General features: G+C 38.8%; 2 protein-coding genes across 2 annotated transcripts in view; both read right to left on the bottom strand.

Moving 5' to 3' along the window:
- Window positions 1-26,074, bottom strand: part of LOC308347502 (olfactory receptor 6C4-like) — a gene marked incomplete at both ends in the record, with an annotated part of 188,342 nt that overhangs the window by 124,128 nt on the left and 38,140 nt on the right. The gene's annotated exons all lie outside the window — the stretch shown is intronic.
- LOC308347462 (olfactory receptor 6C2-like) lies at window positions 1,046-1,984 on the bottom strand (the record flags this gene model as incomplete). Its single annotated transcript, XM_080810938.1, has 1 exon — window positions 1,046-1,984. The coding sequence occupies one exon, from the start codon at window positions 1,982-1,984 to the stop codon at window positions 1,046-1,048; it is 939 nt and encodes a 312-aa protein (XP_080667064.1).

Here is a 26,074-nt window from a genome sequence, read left to right as displayed (position 1 = left end):
TGGTTTGTCTCCCTCCCAATCCCATCTTGTTTCATTAAAAAAAAAAAGAAAGAAATTTTAAATGAAAAAAAGAATAAAGGCCTTGGAGAATAGATTTCTATTTTCCCTGAATATTTTTGAAGTATAAAAGAAACTTATATGAGGGCCATTACCTTGTATGAACAATTAACAATAAAGAATACAAAATAAAAAATACATTTGAGCAACTGGATGATGTTTACGAAGCATAGATAATGGTTGTATATGTACTATGAAAGCGCACAACTTTACTTTTACAATTAATGTTTCTGCCATTTAATAGAAAAAAATTCCAATTATTTGCTCCAAGGTTCCTGAATGACTGTTACTTCTTTCCCCATGTCTCTCCCTTTTTTCTGTCTATTATTTTTTTTCACACTATACCTGAATTTTATCTTCAGTAGTCAGTCTGCACTAACCAGATGTTCCTTCTCAATTTAGCAACATTTTTGATGTTTTGATTAGGACTCCTAGTCTCTAACATTCTTCTTTTTAAAAATATTGAGGAAAAATTGGTGTATAACATTATATAAGTTCAGATATACAGCATTATGCTTGACATCTGTATATGTTACAAAGGGATCACTACCACAAATCTAGTTACCATCTACCACCATTCACCTGACCCCCTTCACCTATTTCGCCAATTGCTCACTAACATTCTTCTTAAATTAAGTCTAGATATTGAAGATATCTATGTAGGACTTAGTTGTTCTACCCCTAAATTCAGTCTTGCTCTCCTTGAGTCTACGTTTAAGCACCATCAATGGCAATGTCAGTAGAACACATTCAGTACTTGGAGGTCTTGTTCTTTCTCTTCTGCAGTCATACCATATTTCATGAGACAGTACACTCAAAAAAAAAAATCTCCAGAATGGGCAGTAGAAACATTTCTGTGGGTAAATTGGCTTAAAGGAAAAAATTCAGTTAACTTAAACCACTTATTTGGCAAATTCATGAATGCTGCTCATGGGGTATTCTGATGTAAATTTAATTTAACTTAACCTCAAAAAACATCAATGGTCTCTTACTTCTTTGTGAGAAATACAATGCGCTTTACTGTGTCTTTGAAGGCATCTTTCACTTGTTTGTTTCGAAGCGTATAAATGAATGGATTAAGCAAAGGGGCTACTGAAGTAGTGAGCACAGACACTACTTTATTAATTGCTACTCCTTCCTTTGCTAAAGGTTTGATGTAGATGAAGATACAGCTGCCATAAGTGATGGAAACCACAATCATATGGGAAGAGCAGGTGGAAAAGGCCTTTTTCTTCTGTTGGGCAGAAGGGAATCTTAGAATGGTCTTAATGATGTAGGTATAGGAGAGGACCACACACACTAAGGTAACAATGAGTGTCAGCACGGCAAAACTCAAAACAATTCTCTCTATTAACACTGTGTCTGAGCAGGTGATCTGTAAAATAGGAGATGCATCACAGCCAAAATGATCAATCACATTGGAGTCACAGAATTCCAGCTGGAGGCCCATGCCAAGAGGTGGGAGGATGATTAACAGGCCTGCAATCCAACAGCCAAGAACAAGGGTAGTGCAGACTCTGCTGTTCATGATGGTTGTGTAATGCAGGGGCTTACAAATGGCCACATAGCGGTCATAGGACATGGCAGCAAGGAGAAAAAATTCTGTTGCTCCAAAGAGGACAACAAAAAATAATTGGGTGGCACAAGCATTATAGGTAACAGTATTATCTCCAGTTGTCATAGTATACAGGAATCTGGGAATACAGACAGTAGTGAATGAAACTTCTAAGAAAGAGAAATTTCGGAGGAGAAAATACATGGGAGTTTTAAGATGGGAATCCAAAAGCGTGAGGGTGATAATGATGAGGTTTCCAGTCACACTCAACATGTAGGTGAGAAACAAAAATACAAAAAGCAGAACTTGTATTTTTGGGTCATCTGTCAATCCCAGCAGGATGAATGTTGTTATTGCTGTATGATTTCTCATCACTGCCTTGCACCAGGTCAAGAGGGATTCTGTCTGGAGAGAGAAGTGTCATAAGAAGCTAGTATTGGACAGTAACAGTCACCTTACAGGCAATACAATGGCAATAAATTTATATCTCTCAATAGTTACCCTGAATGTTAATGGGCTAAATGCCCCAATCAAAAGACACAGGGTATCAGAATGGATAAAAAAACAAAACCCATCAATATGCTGCCTACAAGAAACTCATTTTAGACCCGAAGACACCTCCAGATTTCAAGTGAGGGGGTGGAAAACAATGTACCATGCTAATGGACATCAGAAGAAAGCTGGGGTGGCAAACATATCAGATCAATTAGATTTTAAGGCAAAGACTATAATAAGAGATGAGGAAGGACACTATATCATACTCAAAGGGTCTGTCCAACAAGAAGACCTAACAATTTTAAATATCTACACCCCTAACATGGGAGCAGCCAACTATATAAACCAATTAATAACAAAATCAAAGAAATACATTGACACTAATACAATAATAGCAGGGGACTTGAAAACTACCCTCACTGAAATGGACAGATCATCCAAGCAAAAGATCAACAAGGAAATCAAGGCCTTAAATGACACACTGGACCAGATGGACATCACAGATATATTCAGAACATTCCATCCCAAAGCAACAGAATATACATTCTTCTCTAGTGCACATGGAACATTCTCCAGAATAGACCACGTCCTGGGTCATAAATCAGGTCTCAACCGGTATCAAAAGATTGGGATCATTCCCTGCCTATTTACAGACCACAATGCTCTGAAGCTAGAACTCAATCACAAGAGGAAATTTGGAAAGAACGCAAATACATGGAGACTAAACAGCATCCTTCTAAAAAATGAATGGGTCAACCAGTAAATTAAAGAATAATTGAAAAAAATTCATGGAAACAATGATAATGAAAACACAACAGTTCAAAATCTGTGGGACACAGCAAAGGCAGTCCTGAGAGGAAAATATATAGTGGTACAAGCCTTTCTCAAGAAACAAGAAAGGTCTCAAATACACAACCTAACCCTACACCTAAAGGAGCTGGAGAGAGAACAACAAAGAAAGCGTAAACCCAGCAGGAGAAGAGAAATCATCAAGATCAGAGCAGAAATTAATGAAATAGAAACTAAAAAACCAATAGAACAAATCAACAAAACTAGGAGCTGGTTCTTTGAAAGAATTAATAAGATTGACAAACCCCTGGCCAGACTTATCAAAAAGAAAAGAGAAAGGACCCAAATAAATAAAATCATGAATGAAAGAGGAGAGATCACAACTAACACCAAAGAAATACAAACAATTATAAGAACATACTATGAGCGACTCTACGCCAACAAATTCAACAATCTGGAAGAAATGGACACATTTCTAGAGACATATAAACTACCACAACTGAACCAGGAAGAAATAGAAAGCCTGAACAGACCCCTAACCAGTAAGGAAATTGAAACAGTCATCAAAAATCTCCAAACAAACAAAAGTCCAGGACCAGATGGCTTCCCAGGGGAATTCTACCAAACATTTAAAGAAGAATTAATTCTTATTCTCCTGAAACTGTTCCAAAAAACAGAAATGGAAGGAAAACTTCCAAACTCATTTTATGAGGCCAGCATCACCTTGATCCCAAAACCAGACAAGGATCCCACCAAAAAAGAGAATTATAGACCCATATCCTTGATGAACACAGATGCGAAAATTCTCACCAAAATACTGGCCAATAGGATCCAACAGTACATTAAAAGGATTATTCACCACGACCAAGTGGGATTTATTCCAGGGCTGCAATGTCCGCAAATCCATCAATGTGATACAATACATTAATAAAAGAAAGAGTAAGAACCCTATGATCCTCTCAATAGATGCTGAAAAAGCATTTGACAAAGTGAAGTATCCCGTCCTGATTAAAACTCTTCAAAGTGTAGGGATAGAAGGCACATACCTCAATATTATCAAAGCCATCTATGAAAAACCCACTGCAAATATCATCCTCAATGGAGAAAAACTGAAAGTTTTTCCGCTAAGGTCAGAACACGGCAAGGATGTCCGCTATCACCACTGCTGTTCAACATAGTACTAGAAGTCCTAGCCTCAGCAATCAGACAACAAAAAGAAATTAAAGGCATCCAAATCGGCAAAGAAGAAGTCAAACTATCACTCTTTGCAGATGATATGATACTATATGTGGAAAACCCAAAAGGCTCCACTCCAAAAGTGCTAGAACTTGCACAGGAATTCAGTAAAGTGCCAGGATATAAAGCCAATGCACAGAAATCAGTCACATTTCTTTACACTAACAACAAGACAGAAGAAAGAGAAATTGAAGAGTCAGTCCCATTTACAATTTCACCCCAAACCATAAGATACCTAGGAATAAATCTAACCAAAGAGGCAAAGAATCCATACTCAGAAAACTATAAAGTACTCATGAAAGAAATGGAGGAAGGCACAAAGAAATGGAAGAATGTTCCATGCTCATGGATTGGAAGAACAAATATTGTGAAATACCTAAAGCAATCTACACATTTAATGCAATCCCTATCAAAATCCCAACCATTTTTTTCAAAGAAATAGAACAAATAATCCTCAAATTTATATGGAACCAGAAAAGACCTAGAATAGCGAAAGGAATATTGAAAAAGAAAGCCAAAGTTGGTGGCATCACAATTCCAGACTTCAAGCTCTATTACAAAGCTGTCATCATCAAGGCAGTATGGTACTGGCATAAAAACAGACACATAGATCAATGGAACAGAATAGAGAGCCCAGAAATATACCCTCAACTCTATGGTCAACTAATTTTTTTTTTTTTATTTTCAGCATAACAGTATTCATTGTTTTTTCACCACACCCAGTGCTCCGTGCAATCTGTGCCCTCCCTAATACCCACCACCTGGTTCCCCCAACCTCCCACACCCACCCCTTCAAAACCCTCAGGTTGTTTTTCAGAGTCCGTAGTCTCTCATGGTTCACCTCCCCTTCCAATTTCCCTCAACTCCCTTCTCCTCTCCATCTCCCCTTGTCCTCTATATTATTTGTTATGCTCCACAAATAAGTGAAACCATATGATACTTGACTCTCTCTGTTTGACTTATTTCACTCAGCATAATCTCTTCCAGTCCTGTCCATGTCAACTAATTTTTGACAAAGCAGGAAGGAATGTCCAATGGAACAAGACAGCCTCTTCAACAAATGGTGCTGGGAAAATTGGACAGCCACATGCAGAAAAATGAAATTGAACTATTTCCTTACACCACACCCGAAGATAGACTCAAAATAGATGAAGGACCTCAATGTGAGAAAGGAATCCATCAAAATCCTTGAGGAGAATGCAGGCAGCAACCTCTTTGACCTCAACCACAGCAACTTCTTCCTAGGAACATCGCCAAAGGCAACAGAAGCAAGGGCAAAAATGAACTATTGGGATTTCATCAAGATCAAAACTTTTGCACAACAAAGGAAACAGTTAACAAAACCAAAAGACAACTGACAGAATAGGAGAAGATATTTGCAAATGACATATCAGATAAAGGACTAGTATCCAAAATCTATAAAGAGCTTAGAAAATTCAACATCCAGAGAACAAATATTCCAATCAAGAAATGGGCAGAAGACATGAACAAACATTTCTGTAAAGAAGACATCCAGATGGCCAACAGACACATGAAAAAATGCTCCACAACACTCGGCATCAGGGAAATACAAATCAAAACCACAATGAGATACCACCTCACACCAGTCAGAATGGCTAAAATTAACAAGTCAAGAAATGACAGATGCTGGCGAGGATGCGGGGAAAGGGGAACCCGCCTACACTGTTGGTGGGAATGCAAGCTGGTGCAACCGCTCTGGAAAACAGTGTGGAGGTTCCTCAAAAAACTGAAAATAGAGCTACCCTATGACCCAGCGATTGCACTACTGGGTATATATCTCCTAAAGATACAAACGTGGTGCTCCGAAGGGGCACATGCACCCGAATGTTTATAGCAGCAATGTCCACAATAGCCAAACTATGGAAAGAACCTAGATGTCCATCAACAGATGAATGGATAAAGAAGATATGGTATATATACACAATGGAATACTATGCAGCCATCAAAAGACATGAAATCTTGCCATTTGTGACGACGTGGATGGAACTAGAGGTTATTATGCTTAGCGAAATAAGTGAATCGGAGAAAGACAACTATCATATGATCTCTTTGATATGAGGAAGTGGAGATGCAATGTGAGGGGGTTGGTGGGAGGTAAGAAAAGAAAAAATGAAAGAAGATGGGATCGGGAGGGAGACAAACCACAAAAAACTCAATCTCAAAAAACAGACTGAGGGTTGCTGGGGGGAGGGGGGACGGGAGAGGGTGGTGGGCATATGGACACTGGGGAGGGTATGGGCTATGATGAGTGCTGTGAACCTGGCGATTCACAGACCTGTACCCCTGAGGGTAAAAATACATTATATGTTTATTAAAATAAATAAATTAATTAAAAAAAAAGAAGCTAGTATTGGAAACTGCAGGAAAAATCCTGGCAAGCTGCTCACATGCACTTTTCTTCTTTTATTTAATTCCATTTGTTAACACAGAGACATCTATAGGAAATATCTAATATGGATCTTGTGCTTATAACTCTCTAACTAGAAAGCATATTTACAGAAGTGTTAAATAAAAACAAAACAAAACAAAACAAAATGTAAATCCTATATCTGATTTGCAGTTTTTCAGCAATATTGCCTGTACAGATTTTACTTGTCCTTATCCTGGAAACAGTTGTGTCAGTTTTCAACCCCCCGCCCCACCATCCTTATTTTCCTTTGTTTTTCCACACCATACTGAAATGGTCCATTTTCAAAATTAAGAAGGATCTGTTAATTAGTATTTTTGGTGTGTTTTAAAATTAAAACAATTTTTTAAGAGCACTCATAGGATCAATGAAAATTGAGGGGAACGTACAGAGATATCCCATATACCTCCTGCCCTTACAAATGCATAACCTCCTGTGTTATCAACATCCCCCACCAGAGTGTTTGTACTTTTGTTACAAATGATGAACCTTCATTGACACATCAGAGTCCATAATTTATGTTTTTAAAAAAATTTTTATTATTATTTTTTTAATTTGACAGAGAGAGAGCACAAGTAGGCAAAGAGGCAGGCAGAGAGAAGGGGGAGAAACAGGCTCCCTGCTGAGCAGAGAGCCTGATGCAGGGCTTGATCTCAGGACCCTGACATCATGACCTGCCCCAAAGGCAGAGGCTTAACCCACTGAGCCACCCAGGCAACCCCAGAGTCCATAATTTATATCACGTTTCACTCTTGTACGTTCTATGGGTATGGACAGAGTTTAACTAGTATTTTATATTGATCATCTTATGTCATTATGTAGAATTTTAACAGCAGCACATTCATTTGTAGTTCTGTTCTTTTCCCTTCAAATTATTTCTAAATAGGGAGATAAAGAGTTTAAAATACAAAGATGTAGTTTTGTTTTTCACCCTTTGTTCAGGCAAATGAAAGTATTTTTAAGCCAGTTTGGGACCGCTTAGGCCAAAGTTTCCTGAAGTAATAAAATAAATTTTTTCTGGAACTTGAATATAAACCCAATTTATATATACTTTGTATATAAGTCCCATTGTGGAGCTCTGGGTCATGAATGGGGTACAGAGGGAGTGATCTGTGGAATTTGTTTCCTTGCTAGCCTGATCAGCCTGACCAACCCTGTGCTCTTCACAGCATTTAGCCTTCAGAATCTGTCTTAGGGTTTATCTTAGTGACCTCTTTGAGCAACTTCTGCTGATTCCCACTTCAAATCAACTCTCCTCACTAATAAACCAGCTCCCTAAACCTGTTGCTTATGTTTTCTGGCTTTTGATATACGTAACTTTGCCAAGCAATATCCAGAAACAAATGGACACACGTGAGGCAATCTTCATAAGTGCATTATTAAGTATCTTACCTTTCTCAGTGACATTTGTCACTGTTTACTTCTGCACCTCCCATGAGCGTTAAGCCTCCCTGTACTCCAGTTTACGTTTTTTTTTCCAAGAAATCCCTTTAGATCGGTGCTCAGAAAATTCCCTTGCTCCTTCATGTCAAAATAGCCTCATTGAGATTCATATTTCAAGCCGCTGCTCTCAGGAATCCATCCTGTAAAAGAAGACTCAGTAAATGCATTCTCACTGGAGATATCAATAGTTAATAATAACTTAATATATGAGTCTATAATAAGGTTTATTAGGGGGAATTGATTGTTACATGAGCAAATTTAGGCTTAACTCAAGTGTTTATAGGGAAATCTAATACACTTCTACATGAGAGTAAAAACTAATTTCTTATGTTTTAAACAATTGTCCCTGTTGTATCCAGTGTGTTTTCTGAATAGAGAATCAAAATTACATTAGGTTACTCTTGTATTGCTCAAGTAAATAACTGACATTTATTCATTCATTTAGTTGAATGAATTTTTAGACTAAATGTCTAAAAAGTCTATTGTTTAAAGAACATAATATCAGAACATAACATCATCTTTAAAGATCACAAACTGACTGGAGCTCCAGTCATTAACAAGTTGCTTCCTCAAGGAGCTTTCAGGTTACCAGTAGGAGATAATATTTCATTTTGGTGCACAGTATTAACAGTGAAAATAGAGCTGTGGATTTCAGATAACTACTCCATGCTTGTTCCTTGGCAATCACTCTTAGTTATTAGTAACTATTTATTAGTTACGAATAGCTATCTATATTTTCCTATATTCACTCATTTTCTCTAGGTTTTTTTCTTTTTACTGCAGTTTGTTGTGATATTTGTCAACATAAACTGAGTTAGCAAGGTGCACTGCTAAAGGTTCCCAGACATGATTTGGAAACAGAGATAGCCCCCTCCCCATTTAGCTAGTGGGAGAAATGACTTACTGGAGAGATGGTGCCTTGCCATATACTTGCCAGGGGAAGATTCTGATAGACCAAACAGGATGATGGGTCAGGTTCATTTCTGAATTGCTAATTTTCTTCCCTCTCTCCCTTACACTGCAGAAGAGTTTAAATCCTTGTGCTGGCTCTTGACATTTAACTCCAGTTCTCTCTCTCTTATGAAGTTCTTAGGATCTAAAATTATTCCCTTCGTCTTATCAAAACATGAATTCTTCTATATTGGTAGGAAAGACTGATGAACTCAGTCATATTAACACGTGACTGATCATGAATTTAATATTTAAAATGCTTAATATAATATGTGTTAATCTTCAGTGACACTGTGTTTTTAATTCAGGAAGCTTGTTAAATAAACATTACTTTTGATAATGCAGTTAAGCCTATGGGGGCAGATCCTTTGGATAGAAGACTGCTTTGTTTTGGCTTTTATCAGCAATCATACTGATGTTCTCTGTTATATTGGGAAGATTTCTACGGGAGACTAAAACTTATTTACTTAAGTTTGAAGTTGGATCAATTAAAATTTGAAACAATTTCATCAAATAAATAATAAAATTCACCACCTCTTCATGTGTTCTCTCTCTCTCTCTCTTTTTTTTAAGATTTTATTTATTTATTTGACAGACAGGGATCACAATCAGGCAGAGAGGCTGGGAGAGAAGCAGTCTCCCTGCTGAGCAGAGAGCCCAATGCGGGACTTGATCCCAGGACCCTGGGATCATGACCTGAGCCGAAGGCAGAGGCTTTAACCCACTGAGCCACCCAGGCGCCCCCCTCTCTCTCTTTTTAAAAGATTTTATTTACTTATTTGACAGATAGAGATCACAAGTAGGCAGAGAGGCAGGCAGAGAGAGAGAGAGAGAGGAGGAAGTAGGCTCTCTGCTAAGCAGAGAGCCTGATGCGGGGCTCAATCCCAGGACCTTGAGATCACAACCTGAGCCGAAGGCAGAGACTTTAACCCACTGAGCCACCCAGGCACCCCTTCATGTGTTTTCAATTAACATTCACAGGTAAGCCCTGAAGACTTACCTGTGCAAAACCACCTACTCTCACTGGCATTTTGGAAATTAGATGAGTGACTGTGAGTCAGTTTATTCTTTCATCGACTCCCTATGTAGTGAATATATTTGAGACACTTTGACCCTCCTTATGTTTGGAACGAACCTCATTCAGTCTTCATTCGGGACAGAGGGTGCCCATGGACTAGATGAAAGAGATGCAAGAAGAGTAAATGCTGCTATCACTTTCCCTTGCCCCCCCAAAGAAAAGTGGTGAAAAGGAACTTATTATTTAGGATAAAGGGGGGTTCCCTGAAAGGTAATTGATAATTCTGATATTATTTGATTTCTGTGACACTAGTGGATATTATTGGCTGGCAGTGTCTTTCCTGTTGCTCTTAATTTTTCTATCTCTTAAGTTCCTCAATGTGGGGTGTCTGGGTGGTCCAGTTGTGTGAGATTCTGACTCTTGGTTTCCACTTGGGTCATGATCTCAGTGTCGTAAGACAGAGCCCCGTGTCAGGCTTGGCACTGGATGTGGAACCTGCTTAAGATTCTCTCTCCCTCTCTTTCTGCCCTCCCCCAAACCCCACTCTCTCTCTCTCTCTCAAAAAAAAAAAATGAGGTTCCTTAACTCATAGTTGTAAAATAACCATGACAGAAAATTCTAGTCTTATATTCTTCAGAAAAACAACCTATCAGAAATGACTGCTAAATACTTTTCTGCAGTATCAATTATAATGAACTGAATTCCAGATTTTAAAAACTGACGGTGGTTACCTTCTGCCCATGTTTGGAAAATTTGGAAAAATATGTCAGGACAATTACTTACTTTTCTGACAGTTCTTTTTCAGAGGCCCTTGAGGGAACCACAATTTGAGCAGCATTTAGTTGGTGCAGACTTGTGTGTGTACTCCTGTTCCCACTCTCATATCACCTATCACAGCCCCCCCGCCTCAGCCTCCATGTGTGCACACACAGCCTCACACTCTCAAGGCTGACAGACAGACCCTTCCTATATGTCTGTGGCTCTTGACATAATGAGCCCAGCTTTAGTCTCCGCTTCTCTCACCAAGGCTATAAAATGGCACTAGATTTCACAGTTGCTCTGTTCATTTAAAGGAAGAAAAGATGTAGATGTAAGAAAGTGTCTCTCTACTTTTGTCAGAGGACAGGGAGGCAGGCTTCCCTGCAAGTTCTATTATAGCAACATTTCTTTTATACCTTTGGTTTGTTACCAGTGCACAGGGAACATCCCCGTGAACAACAAAATGGTCCTTGGTGACCCAGTGTCAAATGAATTGGTGGCAGTCTAATCAACAATGTAAAAACACATGTAGCTTTGGGAACAATGTCTTCAGAGACAGTGAGGATGGTCTGATGCCCTCTGAATTTTTTTTTTTTATTTCTCTGTTGAATCTCTATATTTCTCCTAGAATTAGACATTCTGGCATTTTGGATATATTATGTATTATTTATCTTTGACATAAATATTAAATTTAAAAAGCCCCAAACTACCCTCCTTTTACAGAAGAAGTAACTGAGGAGCATAGAAATCACTGGTCAGAATGCCCTACAGAGGTGGCACAGGTTTTGGATAAAAGTTTATCCAAATACAAAGATCCTTCCTCTTCCTCCATGCTATCCTAGCTACTTGTCCCCATATTTAAGAGATGTGACCACATTTAATTTTCAAACCTGATGATCTTTTAGTGCTACCTGGCCTCTATTTTCATCGTTTCTCCTTCTACTTAAGACTTTTGAGGTAGGCAATGAAACGGCTTTTGGTATTTGAAGCAATGGAGTTTTGCATCCCAAATACTGAATAAAATATTACCTGGTTCTGGGATATGTTTCTGGTTTTGCTATGGTTTATTACTGCCCAGTGAACTTGAATAGAGCTTTTTCTTTGATTATCTCTGCTGTCGTTTCTGGACATTCTTACTGTTGCTGCTCATATTGATCCTGGTGTCAAGTGATGGAGCAGAGGTGTATTCCTGCTGCCCCCAGTGAGGCAGGTGTCTTTGCTCAGTCCAACGGGTGCTCCTGTCCTGAGGTTTTGCACACTGACTAGCCACATCTCATCCCACTTCTGTCATCCCACTGTTGGCTGAGAGGGATTGAAAATCTTCCCCGGCAGAGGGGTAGGTTAGGCTGTGGAGAAAGGAGATCACTCTCTCTATTTATAGTAAAATTTGGAAGAATGTCCTGATGAGCTATGGTAGGGACTGGTAATGTCCTGTCTGGTATTTCTCTTCCCTTATCCACAGCAACTGAACTTCTATTTTATACAAAGTGCAAAGTGCCCAGATAAAATACTACCCAGCCTCTCTTACACCTCATATGGCTATGTGACTAAGATTATGGCCAAAGATACACATTACAATTATTTTAATCACTATTATTGCTACAGAGCCATTAATTTCCTGACAAATAGTGTTTTAGCTGCATCCCACAAATTTTGATATTTGTTTCCCAGCCATGGGTGTTTCTCAGGAAAAATTGTCACTGATTTCTGATTTAATTCCATTTGGCCAGAGAATCTACTTTGTATAATTTGAATCATTTAAAATTTAACAAGGCTTGCTTCAGAGTCCTGAATATTGCCTAACTTGATAAATATTAATTGTGAATCTTAGAACAGTTCTGCTCTTTGTTTTTGACCTTAAAGTGTTCTGTAAATGTCAGATCATGGTGATAGATGATGTTGTCTTCTGTATACTTACTGGATTTCTGGATAATAATTCAGTTAATTATTGAGACAGACATGTTGACATTTCTTATTATAATTGTGTTCTTTTTCTTCTTATTGTTTTATCAGCTTTTATGGCATGTATTTTGAAGCTCTTTATTATATGCATAAGCATTTATAGTAATTTTTTATTAATTTATAATTTTTATTTCATTTTTAAATTTTTTAAATTAAAAAAAATTTCTTTTCAGTGTTCCAGAATTCATTGTTTATGCACTGCACCCAGTGCTCCATGCAGTAAATGTCCTCCATAATATCCACCACCAGCATCACCCAACCCCCCCACCCCTCCAAAACCCTCAATTTGTTTTTTGGAGTCCACAGTCTCTCATGGTTCATCTCCCCCTCCAATTTCCCTCAACTCCCTTCTCCTCTCCATCTCCCCATGTCCTCTGTTATTTCTTATGCTCCACAAATAAGGGAAACCGTATGATAATTGATTCTCTCTTCTTGACTTATTTCACTCAGCATCATCTCTTCTAGTCCTGTCCATGTTAAAACAAAGTTGGGTATTCATCCTTTCTAATGGAGGCATATTACTCCATAGTATATATGGACCATACCTTCTTTATCCATTTGTCCGTTGAAGAGCATCTTGATTCTTTCCACACTTTGGCGACTGTGGCTATTGCTGCTATGAACTTTTGGGTACAGATGGCCCTTCTTTTCACTACATCTGTATCTTTGGGGTAAATACCTAATAGTGCAATTGCAGGGTCATAGGGAACCTCTGTTTTTTTTTCTTTTTAAGATTTTATTTATGTATTTGACAGACAAAAATCACACGTAGGCAGAGAGGCAGGCAGGGAGAGGCAGGCAGGCAGGCTCCCTGCTGAGCAGGGAGCCCTATGTGGGGCTCGATCCTAGGACCCTGAGATCATGACCTGAGCCGAAGGCAGAGGCTTTAACCCACTGAGCCACCCAGGTGCCCCTTAACTTGGATCTTTTAAATAATTTTTATGTTTTTCTTATCATGTTCAATCTTTCTTCTCTCTTCTTCAGCATATGAAGTATAGTTATTGTTACTGTTTTAACTGTATTTTGTTTTAATTATATTATCTGTTCCAATTTGGGTCTATTTGTACAGATCACTATCATAGGTTGCTTTTCCTGCTTCTTTGCATACCTGGTGAATTTTAATTTTGTCAAGCCTTATGATTTTTACCTTCTTGAATGCTGGATATATTTGTATTCTTATAAAGATTCTTTAGGTTTGTTCTGGTATCACTTGAATCACTTGGAAACAGTTTTGTCCTTTCAGGTTTTGTGTTAATCTGTATTAGACTGGACTAGAGCAGAGTTTAACCTAGTAATTTCTTTCCCCCAAACTGAGGCAAATCTTTATGAATAATACAGTAAATTATGAGATTTTTAAATTATTTTTGGTGTGAATAGAATTTTCATCCTCCTGTGAGCTCAGAAGATTTTTTCTGCAATCCTTTTGGGTGGTCTTTATCTCAGTCTGGTAATTTTCTTACATGTATATGCTGATCAATACTTAGGTGAATGCTCATGATGGGGCCATATGTAGATCACCAGATATCTCTTCTATGCCTCTTCTACCTCCTGGTATTCTTTCTCATGAATTTAGAGTAGAACCTCTTGGTACTCCCTGGAGTACCACCTACATCTTCTCAACACTGGCAGACTGATGGGCTTCGCACGGGTCCCCCACCACTGTCTTGAGGAAATAAGCTGAAGTAATCACTTTTCAGGTATCAATTCCCTTCATTGCCCCATGTCAGTTTTCTGAAAAATAGTGACTTGAATTTTTAGCAGTGTGAACTGGGAGATCATATATGCTCCCAGTTACTCCATATTATCTTTTTGTGCTCTTTTCCTGAATATAAAACACTTTCTAAAGTTCTAGATTTTGGAAAATCTGGAGTGATTAATAATCATAACTTGCTTCTTTGCTTATTCTAAATATTCCTGTAAATATGTTTTTTCTTTAGTTATGATTAAATTTTTTCTTCTCTTAAAACTCTTTTTTTTAAAAAGATTTTTTATTTATTTGACAGAGATCACAAGTAGGCAGAGAGGCAGGCAGAGAGAGGAGGAAGCAGGCTCCCTGTTGAGCAGAGATCCCAATGCAGGGCTTGATCCCAGGACCCTGAGATCATGACCTGAGCCGAAGGCAGAGGCTTAACCCACTGAGCCACCCAGGCGCCCCTTAAAACTCTTTTTATTTGGCTGCATTGTATGTTTGGTCCCTCACCTTACAAAATGAGCAGTACTCTTTGTTACCTAATAGAAGTTTATTATCATTTGGGGTGGATGTTGGTGGCAGGAATAGCAGGGAAGGTAGGAATGAGGTGCAACCCAAGATCTTGCAGTCTAGCTGAGACATGAGTCAAGTCCCCATTAAATGTTTGTTTGTAGAAATATCCATAATGCTTTGCAGCACATCTATAAGTAGATGGGTTTGTCACCCCTTGAATGTATGCGGCCACATATATCATTGAATATTTTAGTGGAAAATGAAGAATATAAGAACTGCAACTTTGGTTGGTTGTTTTGAAGTATCTGGAGAACTTGGAGAAAGAGAAATGATTATCTCAGTATTTTAAAGTTCCATCTCAAGGTATGAAAAAGGTGTTAGAAAACTATGACTTCCCTAAAAATATCCTGTATCTCCAGTAACTACAGGATTGAAACTTTTGGAAACCAAACCAAGTCTAATCTGTGGATGCAAATTGAATTCACAATCTCTGAGGGTTACCAGTAGACACGTATAAGTAGATTTTATTGAAGCTCCAGAGAAGCAGACAATTATTATCCTGCTCAAGGGCATGATCTCTTTTTGCCTAAAAAATGTGTAATGGCCTCTTTTGAAGTAATTTTCTTGCAAGATAACGCTGAACTTGTTCAAGACTCACTCCACCTTATCTCACACTGGATTTCTATCTAATAGAAACACATTTTTAAACTTTTACTTGATTGTCAGTAATCTGATGTGGAAGTGATTGCACTGGGCTTCATTTCCCTGGACTCTGCTTTACCTTGGTCTTCAGAATGTGGTTTATAGAAAATATCCCTCTGAAGTTTCATTTCCTCTCCAGTTATAGGACCAGTTTTAAAGTAGATAGAAAAATGCCACAAGGATTTCACAGTCCCCTGAGATTAGGGCAGCCATCATGGTATCTCCAGTCCTCAGTGTAGAGAAGGAGATCCATAAATGTTAATAAATAGAAAAAATGCCCAGGAGGAGTCAAGATGGTGGAGTAGTAACAGGCTGAGACTACATCAGGTAGCAGGAGATCAGCTAGATAGCTTATATAACCATTGTGAACACCTACACATCCAATGGGAGATTGAAGAGGAGAAGAGCAACAATTCTAGAAACAGAAAATCAATCACTTTCTGAAAGGCAGGGCTGGCAGAAAAGTGAATCCAAAGCAACAGGAAGATAGACCGTGGGGGACGGTCTGGCTCCCAGCAAGCGGCGGAGCAATGGAGCACAAAATCAGGACTTTTTAAAAGTCTGCTCCACTGAGGGACATCACTCCAGAGGCTAAACCAGGGTGAAGCCCACGCGAGGTCAGCATAGCCCCAGGTCCTGCGGGGTCACAGAAGGACTGGGGGAATCTGAGTGTCACAGAGCTCGCATGTATTAGAGCGGGGAAGCCGGCTACAGAGACAAAGCTGAGGAGTGAGCTCTCAGCCCAGGGTTACCTTGTGCCGGTCGCAGGCTGGGTGGGCTCGGAGCACAGCTGGAGGCCAGGTAGACGGGAGTGATTGAATGCTTTTCTCTAAGCGTGGCCAGAGGCCAGGGAGACTGGAGTGACCGAGCGCTTTTCTCCAAGCGGGAGTGATGGAGTGCTTTTCTCTAAGCGTGACCAGAGGCCAGGGAGTCGGGTGTGATTGAGGTCTTTTCTCTGAGGGTGCACTGAGGAGCAGGGCCCCGAGCTCTCGGCTCCTCCGGGCTGGAGACTGGGAGGCTGCCATTATCATTCCCGTCTTCCAGAACTCTATGGAAAGCCTTCAGGGAACAAAAGCTCCCAAAAGCAAACCAGAGCAGATTACTTAGCCTGGCCCCTGATAAGGATGGGGCAATTCCGCCTCAGGCAAAGACACTTGAGAATCATTACAACAGGCCCCTCCCCCAGAAGACCAACAGGAACATTCAGCCATGACCAAGTTCACTTACCAAGGAGAACAGCGGAATTCCAGAGGAGGAGAAAGCAAAGCAAGGAATTCATGCCTTTCTCCCCATGATTCTTTAGTCTTGCAGTTAATTTTTTTTCTTTCTGCTAAATTTTTTTAACATTTACCCTTTCATCTTTTAATGTTTTTTTTAAACTAGTTTATCTTAACAATACCTTCATTATTAACCTTCATTATTATAGTCATATTTTATCCTCCATTGTATCTAACAATATTTTTTGTATACACACAGGGTATTTTCTTCTAAAAAACTCAGGTACAACTTCTCCTAATAGATCAAAATATACCCTAAATCTAGCTCTGGGCTTGTTCTCGTCTCCAACCTGAGCAAATTCTCTCCACTTTCTTTTTCTTTATTCTCCCAACCAACTTGCTTTTTCAACTAATTTTTTAGAAATTAAAAAAAGAATTCTCATCTTTATAGGCTTATTTGATCCCTTCATTGTGTCTACCCTTATATATGTTTTTCATCCTTTAAAATTTTGGGAGGTAGTTTCTTCTAAGAGACCAAAATACTCCCCAAATTAAGTGAGTGACCCTGTTCTAGTCACCAGTCTAATATATACATATATATATTTTTTCTTTTTAAATATGTTTTCTTTATTTGTCTTCTTTTAACTTTTTTCTTCTGAACTTCTTTTTTATCCCGTTTCTCCCTCCCATGATGTGGGGACTCTTCTGATTTGGTGAAAGCACATTTTCCTGGGGCCTTTGCCACACTTTTAGTATTTTATTTGCTCCTTCATGTATTCTTATCTGGACAAAATGACAAGGTGGAAAAACTCACCACAAAAAAAAAGAACAAGAGGCAGTACTGAAGGCTAGGGACCTAATCAACAGCGACATTGGTAATATGACAGATCTAGAGTTCAGAATGACGATTCTCAAGGTTCTAGCCGGGCTCGAAAAGGGCATGGAAGATATTAGAGAAACCCTGTCTGGAGACATAAAAGCCCTTTCTGGAGAAATAAAAGAACTAAAATCTAACCAAGTTGAAATAAAAAAAAAAAGCTACTAATGAGGTCCAATTAAAAATGGAGGCTCTTGCTGCCAGGATAAATGAGGCAGAAGAAAGAATTAGTGACATAGAAGACCAAATGACAGAGAATAAAGAAGTTGAGCAAAAGAGAGACAAACAAATACTGGATCACGAGGAGAGAATTCGAGAGATAAGCGACACCATAAGACGACACAACATTAGAATAATTGGGATTCCAGAAGAAGAAGAAAGAGAGAGGGGAGCAGAAGGTATATTGAAGAGAATGATTGGAGAGAATTTCCCTAATATGGCAAAGGGAACAAACATCAAAATCCAGGAGATGCTAAGAACGCCCTTAAATCAGTAAAAATAGGTCCACACCTCGTCACCCGATAGTAAAATTTACAAGTCTTAGCGACAAAGAGAAAATCCTGAAAGCAGCCCGGGAAAAGAAGTCTGTAAAATACAAGGGTAAAAACATTAGATTGGCAGTGGACTTATCCACAGAGACCTGGCAGGCCAGAAAGAACTGGAATGATATATTCAGAGCACTAAACGAGAAAAACATGTAGCCAAAAATACTATATCCAGCTAGGCTATCATTGAAAATAGAAAGAGAGATAAAAACCTTCCAGGACAAACAAAAGCTGAAAGAATTTGCAAACACCAAACCAGCTCTACAGGAAATATTGAAAGGGGTCCTCTAAGCAAAGAGAGACCCTAAAAGTAGTAGATCAGAAAGAAACAGAGACAATATATTGTAACAGTCACCTTACAGGCAATACAATGGCAATAAATTCATATCTCTCAATAGTTACCCTGAATGTTAATGGGCTAAATGCCCCAATCAAAAGACACAGGGTATCAGAATGGATAAAAAAACAAAACCCATCAATATGCTGCCTACAAGAAACTCATTTTAGACCCGAAGACACCTCCAGGTTTAAAGTGAGGGGATGGAAAAAGATTTACCATGCTAATGGACATCAGAAGAAAGCTGGGGTGGCAATGCTTATATCAGATCAATTAGATTTTAAGCCAAAGACTGTAATAAGAGCCTCCATCAGAAAGGACGAATACCCAACTTTTGTAGCAACATGGACAGGACTGGAAGAGATTATGCTGAGTGAAATAAGTCAAACAGAGAGAGTCAAGTATCATATGGTTTCACTTATTTGTGGAGCATAACAAATAATATGGAGGACAAGGGTAGATGGAGAGGAGAAGGGAGTTGAGGGAAATTGGAAGGGGAGGTAAACCATGAGACACTATGGACTCTGAAAAACAACCTGAGGGTTTTGAAGGGGCGGGGGGTGGGAGGGTGGGAGAACCAGGTGGTGGGTATTGGGGAAGGCACAGATTGCATGGAGCACTGGGTGTGGCGAAAAAACAATGAATACTGTTACGCTGAAAATAAATAAAAATTTTAATTAAAAAAAAAAGAGATGAGGAAGGACACTATATCATACTCAAAGGGTCTGTCCAACAAGAAGACCTAACAATTTTAAATATCTACACCCCTAACATGGGAGCAGCCAACTATATAAACCAATTAATAACAGAAACAAAGAAACACATTGACAATAATACAATAATAGTAGGGAACTTTAACATTCCCCTCACTGAAATGGACAGATCATCCAAGCAAAAAGATCAATAAGGAAACAAAGGCTTTAAATGACACACTGGACCAGATGGACATCACAGATATATTCAGAACATTCCATCCCAAAGCAACAGAATATACATTCTTCTCTAGTGCACACGGAACATTCTCCAGAATAGACCACGTTCTGGGTCATAAATCAGGTCTCAACCGGTATCAAAAGATTGGGATCATTCCCTGCATATTTTCAGACCACAATGCTCTGAAGCTAGAACTCAATCACAAGAGGAAATTTGGAAAGAACCCAGATACATGGAGACTAAACAGCATCCTCCTAAAGAATGAATGGGTCAACCAGGAAATTAAAGAAGAATTGAAAAAATTCATGGAAACAAATGATAATGAAAACACAACGATTCAAAATCTGTGGGACACAGCAAAGGCAGTCCTGAGAGGAAAATATATAGCGGTACAAACCTTTCTCAAGAAACAAGAAAGGTCTCAAATACACAACCTAACCCTACACCTAAAGGAGTTGGAGAAAGAACAACAAAGAAAGCTTAGACCCACCATTTATGATTTCTCATTTATGATTTCTCATTTCTCATTTATGAGAATTCATAAAGTTCAGAGCAGAAATCAATGAAATAGAAACTAAAAAAACAATAGAACAAATCAACGAAACTAGGAGCTGGTTCTTTGAAAGAGTTAATAAGATTGATAAGCCCCTGGCCAGACTTATCAAAAAGAAAAGAGAAAGGACCCAAATAAATAAAATCATGAATGAAAGAGGAGCGATCACAACTAACACCAAAGAAATACAAACAATTATAAGAACATACTATGAGCAACTCTACGCCAACAAATATGACAATCTGGAAGAAATGGATGCATTCCTAGAGACATATAAACTACCACAACTGAACCAGGAAGAAATAGAAAACCCTAACAGACCCATAACCAGTAAGGAAATTGAAACAGTCATCAAAAATCTCCAAATGAAGGGAGTTGAGGGAAATTGGAAGGGGAGGTGAACCATGAGAGACTATGGACTCTGAAAAACAACCTGAGGGTTTTGAAGGGGCGGGGTGGGAGGGTGGGGGAACCAGGGGGTGGGTATTAGGGAGGGCACAGATTGCATGGAGCACTGGGTGTGGTGAAAAAACAATGAATACTGTTACGCTGAAAATAAATAAAAAATTAAAAAAAAAAAAATCTCCAAATGAACAAAAGCCCAGGGCCGGACGGCTTCCCAGGGGAATTCTACCAAACATTTAAAGAGAATTAATTCCTATTCTCCTGAAACTGTTCCAAAAAATAGAAATGGAAGGAAAACTTCCAAACTCATTCTATGAGGCCAGCATCACCTTGATCCCAAAACCAGACAAGGATCCCATCAAAAAAGAGAATTACAGACCAATATCCTTGATGAACACAGATGCGAAAATTCTCACCAAAATACTGGCCAATAGGATCCAACAGCACATTAAAAGGATTATTCACCACAACCAAGTGGGATTTATTCCAGGGCTGCAAGTTTGGTTCAACATCCGCAAATCCATAAGAACCCTATGATCCTCTCAATAGATGCTGAAAAAGCATTTGACAAGGTGCAACATCCCTTCCTGATTAAAACTCTTCAAAGTGTAGGGATAGAGGGCACATACCTCAATATTATCAAAGCCATCTATGAAAAACCCACTGCAAATATCATCCTCAATGGAGAAAAACTGAAAGCTTTTCCGCTAAGGTCAGGAACACGGCAAGGATGTCCGTTATCACCACTGCTGTTCAACATAGTACTAGAAGTCCTAGCCTCAGCAATCAGACAACAAAAAGAAATGAAAGGCTTCCAAATTGGCAAAGAAGTCAAACTATCACTCTTTGCAGATGATAGGATACTATATGTGGAAAACCCAAAAGGCTCCACTCCAAAAGTGCTAGAACTTGCACAGGAATTCAGTAAAGTGCCAGGATATAAAGTCAATGCACAGAAATCAGTTGCATTTCTTTACACCAACAACAACACAGAAGAAAGAGAAATTAAGGAGTCAATAACATTTACAGTTACACCCAAAACCATAAGATACCTAGGAATAGACCTAACCAAAGAGGCAAAGAATCTATACTCAGAAAACTATAAAGTACTCATGAAAGAAATGGAGGAAGGCACAAAGTAATGGAAAAATGTTCCATGTTCATGGATTGGAAGAACAAATACTGTGAAAATGTCTATTCCACCTAAAGCAATCTACACATTTAATGCAATCCCTATCAAAATCCCATCCATTTTTTTTCAAAGAAATGGAACAAATAATCCTCAAATTTATATGGAACCAGAAAAGACCTCGAATAGCCAAAGGAATATTGAAAAAGAAAGCCAAAGTTGGTGGCATCACAATTCCGGACTTCCAGCTCTATTACAAAGCTGTCATCATCAAGAAAGCATGGTACTGGCACAAAAACAGACACATAGATCAGTGGAACAGAATAGAGAGCCCAGAAATAGATGCTGAACTCTATCGTCAACTCATCTTCGACAAAGCAGGAAAGAATGTCCAATGGAAAAAAGACAGCCTCTTCAACCAATGGTGCTTGGAAAATTGGACAGCCACATGCAGAAAAATGAAATTGGACTATTTCCTTACACCACACACAAAAATACTCAAAATGGATGAAGGACCTCAATGTGAGAAAGTAATCCATCAAAATCCTTGAGGAGAATGCAGGCAGCAACCTCTTTGACCTCAACCACAGCAACTTCTTCCTAGGAACATCACCAAAGACAACAGAAGCAAGGGCAAAAATGAACTATTGGGATTTCATCAAGATCAAAAGCTTTTGCACAGCAAAGGAAACAGTTAACAAAACCAAAAGACAACTGACAGAATGGGAGAAGATATTTGCAAATGACATATCAGATAAAGGACTAGTATCCAAAATCTATAAAGAGCTTAGCAAACTCAACCCCCAAAGAACAAATAATCCAATCAAGAAATGGGCAGAAGACATGAACAAACATTTCTGTAAAGAAGACATCCAGATGGCCAACAGACACATGAAAAAATGCTCCACATCACTCGGCATCAGGGAAATACAAATTAAAGCACAATGAGATACCATCTTACACCAGTCAGAATGGCTAAAATTAACAAGTCAAGAAATGACAGATGCTGGTGAGGATGCGGGGAAAGGGGAACCCTCCTACACTGTTGGTGGGAAGGCAAGCTGGTGCAACCACTCTGGAAAACAGTGTGGAGGTTCCTCAAAAAGTTGAAAATAGAGCTACCCTATGACCCAGAGATTTCCCTACTGGGTATTTACCCTAAAGATACAAACGTGGTGCTCCGAAGGGGCAAGTGCACTCGCATGTTTATAGCAGCAATGTCCACAATAGCCAAACTATGGAAAGAACCTAGATGTCCTTCAACAGATGAATGGATAAAGAAGAGGTGGTGTGTATACACAATGGAATACTATGCAGCCATCAAAAGAAATGAAATCTTGCCATTTGCGACGATGTAGATGGAACTAGAAGGCATTATGCTTAGCACAATAAGTCAATCAGAGAAAGACAACTATCACATGATCTCCCTGATATGAGGAAGTGGAGATGCAACATGGGAGTCGGGGGGCAGGAAAAGAAAAAATGAAAAGATGGGATTGGGAGGGAGACAAACCATAAAAGACTCAATCTCACAAAACAGACTGAGGGTTGCTGGGGGGTGGGGGAACGGGAGAGGGTGGTGGGGTTTTGGACATTGGGGAGGGTATGTGCTATGATGAGTGCTATGAAATGTGTATACCTGGCGATTCACAGACCTGTACCCCTGGGGATAAAAATACATTATATGTTTATTAAAATAAATAAATTAATTTTTTAAAAAGATAACAAAAAATTAACTAAAGAAGTATTTTATATTACTATCATTTTGCTTCTCCATACAATCTTTTTTTAAGATCTTATTTATTTACTTGAAGGAGAAAGCACACAGGAGTGAGAGGGCAAGGGAGAAGCAGAGTTCCCACTGAGCAGAGAGCCTGACGTGGGGCTCCATCCCAGGACCTTATCATGACCTGAGCTGAAGGCAAATGCATAACCAACTGAACCACCCAGGCACCCCTGTAAAAGATATTCTTATCAATCAGGAAATTCCAAACTGTTCATAGTATTTCCTTGTTATCCTTTTTTTCAGCTTTATTAATGTATAATTAACAAATAGAACTTTGTATATTTAAAATGTACAGAGTGATGATTTGATATATGTGCACCAGGTGAACTGATTACTACAATAAGATTAATGAACACATCCATCACCTCACATAGTTACCATCTCTTTTTCTCTGTGTGTGGTTAGGATGCTTAAGGTCTACTTTCTTAACATTTCAACACAGTATTGAATACTGTGTGCACAATACAACACAGCATTATTAACTATAGTCCCATGCTGAACATCAGATCTGCAAGCTTATTCATCTTATAATTGAAGGTATGAGGGATGTCAGCATCATGGTGGCATAAGATGTCATTACTTTTTGTCCTCCTTTTTCTAACACCTAATTAGGCACCATCCAGGAATGAAGGTACCTCTGTGGGAGTTGTGGGATCCAGCAACATGGGTCAACAGACCCAGAAGTTTCACCCACCTCTTCATCCAGTAACAGGCAGAGAGACTGCAGTATGAGCAGCAGAACCAGTGAAGCCAAAGAACCTGTCCCAGTCCCTCTCAGCCACAATCAGGGGAAAGCCTGGAAAGTGCTGACTCAAGCAAAGACCCATGGACAGGAGAAAATATGTAACACTGCACCCCTCTTATGGGAAAATTCCACCACATCACTGGCAAAAAGAAAGACAAACATAAGTTTGGACACAGGACAGGGAAAGACAAACTTTGCCAGTACTTTGCCAGTTACTATAGCAACACAGTGTGGAACTGAACTATCAGACCAAAAACTGCTCTCATGGGGCAAAGGGAAGAAGTGACTCAGTTCCTAGGTCCCTCAGCTGTATGGGATGTTGCTGGACAAGCCCAGAGAATTGAGTTGGGATCTTTATGATTGGTGGGAGTAAGAAGATCATGAAACAAGTTTGTAAAAATATCAAAGGACATTAAAAAAATGGTTCTTGCTAACTGCACTAAGGCTACCAGGAGGTCCATCTTTAAGCCTCTAAGAGAACTTCACCCAAGGAACTCCCCACGGCCCTATGGACACTTCTAACACCCCAAGTACTAAAATCATACTTCTCAGCATTCTGCAACCAGTTCTCTGTGCATGCTTCTAAGTACAGCAGTGAGGGGGAGAGTCCAGTAAAGCTAGTGCTATCTAAAAAACAGACTAGGATCTGTAAGCAAGGAGGAAACCACAAACAAATGATAGCACCACCTTCTGGGAAGCCAAAAAAAAAAAAAAAAAAAGATTTCCAGTAGCCAGTCAGGTAGTTTTAAGAACAAAAGAAGACATAAAAGCTTAAGAATTTTGCCACAATAGAGAGCAAGACTTATGGTGTGGTTGCATAAATATGAGGTTTGAGAGAACTCCAGATTAGCAGGATCAATGAGAAAATACCCCATCTGAAGGCAACTAGTAAAGATTTGAGGAGGTGTCCAATAAGGATGACTAATATCAAAAAGAAAAGAAATGACAAGTGTTGGTAAGGATGTAGAGAAAAATGAACCCTCATGCACTGTTGGTGGGAATGTAAACTGGTGCAACCACTATGAAAAACAGTGTGGAAATTCCTCAAAAAATTAAAAATATAACTACCATATGATCCAAATTCCACTACTGGGTTTTTATCAAAAGAAAATGAAAACATTAATTCAAAAAGATATATGCACCCCTATGTTTACTGCAGCATTATTCCAATTGCCAAGATATGGAAGTAACCTAAGTGTCCACTTACAGATGATTGGATAAAAAAGATGTGGTACACACACACACACACACACACACACACACGAATATTACTTACCCATAAAAACGAAAGCTTATGCTATTTCAACAACATGGATGGACCTAGAGGGTATTATGCTGAGTGAATTAAGTCAGACAAAGAAAAACAAATACTAGATGGTTTCACTCATATCTGGAATTTAAAAAACAAAACAAAACAAAACAAAACAAATGAATAAACAAACAAAAAAGGCAGACAAGTCTCATTTATACAGAAAACAAAATGGTGGTTGCCAGGAAGGAGATGGGCAAAATAGGTGAAGGGGAGTGGGAGGTATAGGTTTCCAGCTATAGAATGGATAAGTCATGGGAACAAAAGGTACAGCACAGATAATATAGTCAATGATATTGTAATAGGATTGTACAGTAACAGATAGTAGCTACTCTTATGTTGAGCATAGCATAACATATAGAGTTGTTGAATCACTATGTTGTACATCTGAAACCAGTGTAGCATTATATATCAACTACATTTCAATAAAACAAAAATTTTTGAGGTGTCTGCCACTTCAAATGCAAAAAAAAATCTATGCAAAAAGACAAGGAACATAAAGTATCAAGAAAGCATGTCATCACAAAAAGATAACAATAACTATTTGGTAACTGAGCTGAAAGGCATTGAATCTAGTAATCTAGCAGATAAAGAATTCAAAATACCTGTTTTAAGGAAAATCAATGAGCTATAAGAAAAC

Source organism: Martes martes, assembly GCF_963455335.1.
Source record: "Martes martes genome assembly, chromosome: 8".
Taxonomy (NCBI): domain Eukaryota; kingdom Metazoa; phylum Chordata; class Mammalia; order Carnivora; family Mustelidae; genus Martes; species Martes martes.
This window is presented reverse-complemented; position numbering and strand designations above follow the sequence as displayed.